This window comes from Frankliniella occidentalis, unplaced genomic scaffold (assembly GCF_000697945.3).
Source record: "Frankliniella occidentalis isolate FOCC.00 unplaced genomic scaffold, Focc_3.1 Scaffold73, whole genome shotgun sequence".
Classification (NCBI taxonomy): Eukaryota; Metazoa; Arthropoda; class Insecta; order Thysanoptera; family Thripidae; genus Frankliniella; species Frankliniella occidentalis.
Genome location: NW_026267203.1, coordinates 990102 through 995141, shown reverse-complemented (window position 1 = coordinate 995141; position 5040 = coordinate 990102). Strand labels below are relative to the sequence as shown.

The 5040-nt window shown below is 47.2% G+C and overlaps 2 protein-coding genes across 3 annotated transcripts in view; one reads left to right on the top strand and one right to left on the bottom strand.

Moving 5' to 3' along the window:
• The window catches only part of LOC113208620 (retinaldehyde-binding protein 1), an 8160-nt gene extending 5058 nt beyond the window's left edge, over positions 1-3102 (top strand). For both annotated transcript variants that reach the window (XM_026425699.2, XM_052268643.1), the window contains exons 3-7: positions 1322-1416; positions 1706-1859; positions 2052-2356; positions 2649-2799; positions 2888-3102. In XM_026425699.2, coding sequence (XP_026281484.1) covers positions 1322-1416; positions 1706-1859; positions 2052-2356; positions 2649-2799; positions 2888-2955 — 773 coding nt within the window. In that variant the 3' untranslated portion in view covers positions 2956-3102. The remainder of the gene's footprint in view (positions 1-1321; positions 1417-1705; positions 1860-2051; positions 2357-2648; positions 2800-2887) is intronic.
• Positions 3103-3916: 814 nt separating this feature from the next.
• Positions 3917-5040, bottom strand: part of LOC113208622 (transcription initiation factor IIB) — a 2799-nt gene continuing 1675 nt past the window's right edge. Inside the window, exons 5-7 of the mRNA XM_026425700.2 lie at positions 4842-4974; positions 4635-4756; positions 3917-4563 (exon numbers count right to left, since the gene is read on the bottom strand). Of these exons, the coding sequence (XP_026281485.1) occupies positions 4402-4563; positions 4635-4756; positions 4842-4974 (417 nt within the window). The 3' untranslated portion in view covers positions 3917-4401. The remainder of the gene's footprint in view (positions 4564-4634; positions 4757-4841; positions 4975-5040) is intronic.

Genomic DNA, 5040 nt, shown 5'->3' with positions numbered 1-5040 from the left:
GGGGGGCGAGAACAAGGCCAGGCACTTACTTAGCAGTCTCTTCTGGAGGTAATCAAAGCTCATCGAGAGTTCCTCTGGAAGACAATGGGGTACCGCAACAAGTCCTTCCGAGACTACCCAATACACGTGTGACTTGCGCGGTCAACGACCGCGCGCAGGGTATACAAAACTGCATTTCATTCCCCCTGGACATATTTGCCGCCTCATGCATGACACACGTGAAACGGGGCCGGCTGCGGGGTTTTTGTTGGGCGGGTATAGAAGAGCGGCGTTGGTGCTGCGTGCCGCCGCCGACAGCGGCAGGCAGTAAAACAATTGGTCGGCCGAGTGGGCCGCATTATTCGTGCTGCAGTTGGAGTGACACTAGTATTGCGTGACGTGGGGCCCTGCCCTGCCGCGTGGCGCTCGCGGCCCGACGACGTGAGCTACGCCACGCCACCTGCCCCGCCGCGGTCTGGGCCGGCCACCACCACCACCACCACCACCACCACCACCACCACCACCGACAACCACCCGCCACTTCCGTTTGACATTTCTCGCACGTTTGTCACTTTCCGTCTCCGCGATGATTGGTCTTCCCCGCGCTGCAATTTTTCATTTTCCTTGAGATCGCTCATTTCCGCGAACTTTTCGTTTCGCACTTTGTAGTTTCCCTTGCGGCTGATGGTGGTTGTAGACTCGATGACGGCCAACGGCCAATTATGTGACGTGACGACAAAACGATGTCACATAGACACCCAATAATGCCGAGGGGGCAGAAATTGACCACAAAAACGGATATCGTTCCAAAATTTTAAAATCATTTTCGACAGAGCATGACTGCTTGCGCGGCGCAAGAAGTACGCCGTTTCAAACAAATAAAATATCCAGTACTTTGAAGGGGGGGAGCCTCCCAGGAAATGGCACCGGCTTTGTTTCCCTACCTATACCTACCGCCCGCGTGCGTGCGCCGCCGCGAGCCAAGAGGAAAGAAGTCCGCGCCAAAACGTCCCGCCGGATACCTAGCGAGGATCAAGTGGCCGGACACACAGCCGCCCCCTAGGACAGGCCGAGGCCGTTCGTGCGTGAACGTGTGTTCGGGCGGTCACGTGCGTGCGCTAGGTTCGCGTGTGCACCGGGGAGTATGGGCACGGCGCGGGCCTCAGGGCCTCAGGGTCGAGGTCGGGGAGCGTCGCGTTGATGCCTGCCTACCTCACCGGGGAGGGGAAGTCCAACGCCCCCCTTGTGACAAAGTGTGCCGCGGGGACGGATGTAGGATTCGCGGAACTCTTGACGATCCGGCACTAAAGACGCCACTGTATGTGTTCCTTCTTCTTTGCAGAGGACAAGGACATCGTTGTGCCGATGGACAACGACGCCTGGCTGGTGCGCTTCCTCAGGCCGTGCAAGTACTACCCGGAGAGCGCGTACGAGCTGGTGAGTCACCTATATCCTCTAAACTAAGGTCCGACGTCCCGGTAATCCTGAAGGACCTTCTGAGCCTATGGGCTCGGGCAGGAAGTGGTCATAGAGACGCTTTTTGCTAAACTTGCGTGTCAAAGCCTGACTGGCTTTCCTTGAATTGTGCTGTCCAACCATCGAAAACGGAATCTCAAGTTTGATTCTCGTTTTTTTCCGTGTGTGTTTTTCTTTGTTTTCGTGTGTTTTTTCAACGTCCTTCCGACTAATTATACTGACGGCAACCACCTTTGCTTCCTTGTTCCAGATCAAGCGGTACTACTCGTTCAAGGAGAAGCACAGCAGCGTCTACCGAGACCTCCTCCCCAGCAAGGAGCGCAACATCTTCGAGGCCAACATGCTGACGGTGTGCCCCAACAGAGACCAGTTGGGCCGCCGCATCCTCGTCCTGGAACTCGGCAGTGAGTACCACGAACTTTCCGGAAAACATTAAATCTCTTCTAGAAAAAAATACGGAAATTTAAAATATTTCCAGAACCATTTTTTAAAAATTAAACTTGTCAGAAAAATATAGATTTAAACAACTCTTGAACAATTTTGCAAAACCATTAAAATTACCATTACTAAGCATCGTTTGCACGTTTGCTCTGCAGAGAAGTGGAACCACAAGAAGACGACGCTGGACGAGGTGTACAAGGGCTGTGTGCTCTTCCTGGAGGCCGCCATGCTGGAGCCCGAGACTCAGGTCTGCGGCGCCGTCGTCATCTTCGACATGGACGGCCTGAGCATGCAGCAGGTGTGGCAGTTCACGCCGCCCTTCGCCAAGAGGATAGTGGACTGGCTCCAGGACAGCGTGCCGCTCCGCGTCAAGAACATCCACATCATCAACCAGCCGTACATCTTCAACATGGTGTTCGCCCTCTTCAAGCCCTTCTTGCGCGAGAAGCTCAGGAGCAGGGTGAGTAGTGCGACCCCCCCCCCCCCCCCTCTGTCGCCCGCTGGTGGTGCAACAAAGTACGTCCGTCATTCGCCGTTAGGAAAGAGCCTACGGGAGCTCCCATAGCGCCTGATGGGTAGGCAACACATTGTCTGCAGAGCATGCGTGCACCGCGGGGTGGCCTACCCTAAGGCTCGCAGGCGCCCCGAGTGCCAGTAATTTTTGGAAGTAGTCTTAGAAAAACGGACGTACTTTCTGGACGAATCCTATGGTAAACCTGCTGACCCTCTGTTTTTTCTTTTCTTTCTCGCAGATCATTTTCCACGGCACGGACAGGGAGTCCCTCCACAGCTACGTGAGCCCCAAGTGCCTCCCGGACGTGTACGGCGGCAGCGTGGCCCTCCCGCGCATCAGCGGGCTGCAGTGGTACGAGCTGCTCCTCAAGTGCGACAAGGAGTACGAAGGTAAGCGCCGCGGCCCTAGTCAGCTCAGCTCCCTCGTGTGGCTAATGATACTGTATGTACTGACGAACTTTTTCACCTCTGTCTACAGCAATCAACTCCTTCGGTCTGAAGAAGAGCTTAGAAGATGTACCGGACAAGAAGGGAAAGAAGAAGTAAATCTTCTGTTTCTGTATTCGTTTTTAATGTTTGTGTACAAATCTCAGAAATATTTTATCACTAAAGTATTTCCCGAAGCATTTGTCTTCGCTCTCTTTAGTTGTAAAAAATCCACAGGGTTTAGTGATAGCTCAAGTTATCCCTCATGACTTGGGGATGAACTGTGATTATTTTCTTCTATTTTAAGCTTGTGTGTTACTGCAACAAATTGCTCAGATGGAAATTGCTGTTTGCCATCACTTGGCAATCAATTGATGGGTGAAAATTTCCAGAACATTAATTATTAAGGCTGTGGTTCACTACATTTTATTGTGTTGTGTAAGTGTGAATATTGGTGTTGAAATGTGTGCTGTGCCATTAATCATTTTTAAATTCATAACTTAAAATTCATGTTCTATGTCCATATTGTGCATACCTGTAGTTAAAGACTCCTTTGTTATCCTTACCCAAGGTGTACATCACATTATTCAGGAGTCTTCACCATATTCAATTCCTTCCCATCTATTGAAAATTAAATGGATGAATTGTTTTGTGTAAATAATTTTACTGTAACATGGTTCCTGTAAGAGCTTTTAGTATTGTAACGTGTATACCTATGTAATAAAACGTTTAAGCTGTTATATTTTTAAAATATCTTTACCAATCTCCTCATGTTGGAAGTTTGCCCTCCCTTAATTAGAATCCAATGACACATTACTTGCTGTGGAACTCTAAATTGGTACAGGCCATCCACTTTCCATCGTTATACTGTGCTGTAGGCTGGTGGGCTTGGGCCTTCCCTCTTGTCACAACACAACACGGCTGTACACAGAATTCAACTGGCTTCAAGGTTTCTTTTGAGAGATGAAACCCACTGTACACATTCAACTGGTTAAAATAAGATGGGAGATTTGTTAGTCACCCTTTGGCATTTAATTGTACTTCTCAATGCAGCAGTAAAGGTCAAAATGAAGGACCCAGGTAGATTGAAAGTATTTTAATTGTACTAGCAAACCTAAACAGTCTAACAAGTTGGATTACATAACACCTTTGGGAAATTTAAACATCAATGTAAAGGTATGATGAATCATTGTGAACACAATATTGTTGACAAAGAAATAAAAGATTTCACTATGTACAAACTCTACTGAAGTATTTACTGTCAACATTTGTTTCCAGGTTATAACTTAGAGCTAAAGCTCAATTAAGAAATCTAAGAACATGGGAAAATTCTGTCAGACTGTCAATTTTGACACCAGCCTTTGAGTCCTTACAGTAAGACTTGAAACCAAATGGTCACAAATATCAAAGGAAAAAGAAATAAAAATAAGTTGGTAGTCAAAGGAAATAACAATAACAATTAGGAAGAACCTCAGGAGGAGACTGGATGACAAAACAATGCCATCAAATAACATAAGGGTGACTGCAGTCTTCAGCTAAATATCCTTTTCTGCCCAGATATCTAATTTACATCATAGGTAGCTGATCAATGGGTGTAGCAAATTTGAAATCTTCAGGGAAGAGTTTAGCAGCATGAGGATACATCAATTTATAGGACTGTCGAATGGTAACATCAGCAACACCAGCAATGTCACCGATATCTTTTTGGGTACGTTTGTCTTCTGATGCCTATAGAAAAAGAAGAGTGAGTCACAGAACACAGTTTTGAGTTCCACCTTTTTCTCAAACAAGAAAATTACCTGTGATGCCATATAAATGGCCGCGGCAGCAACAGAAATAGGAGATCGACCAGGGACAATATCTAATTCTACAGCTTTCCGAGCTATGTGAGTAGCTGCTCTTTGTACCAGATTCGGTAAGCCTGTGATACATCAAGTCAAACATGTTAGAAGCCATTGACCGTGGGCAAGCAAGTAAAGTTAGAAGAGAAGTTGTAGCAGTCATACCAAGATTTGAACAGAAACGAGACATAAAGTCCCCTGTAGTAATGAGATCAACACTGGTCTCCAGTGCCTTCAATATAAGCTTGAAGCAGCGACCAATTTCTTTCTTGCTTATCTTACTGACTGCACATATTTCCTGTAAACCAAATATAAAGTTAACAGTTAAACACTGATTCTTTTGGAATTTTTGGGGATTTTTTTT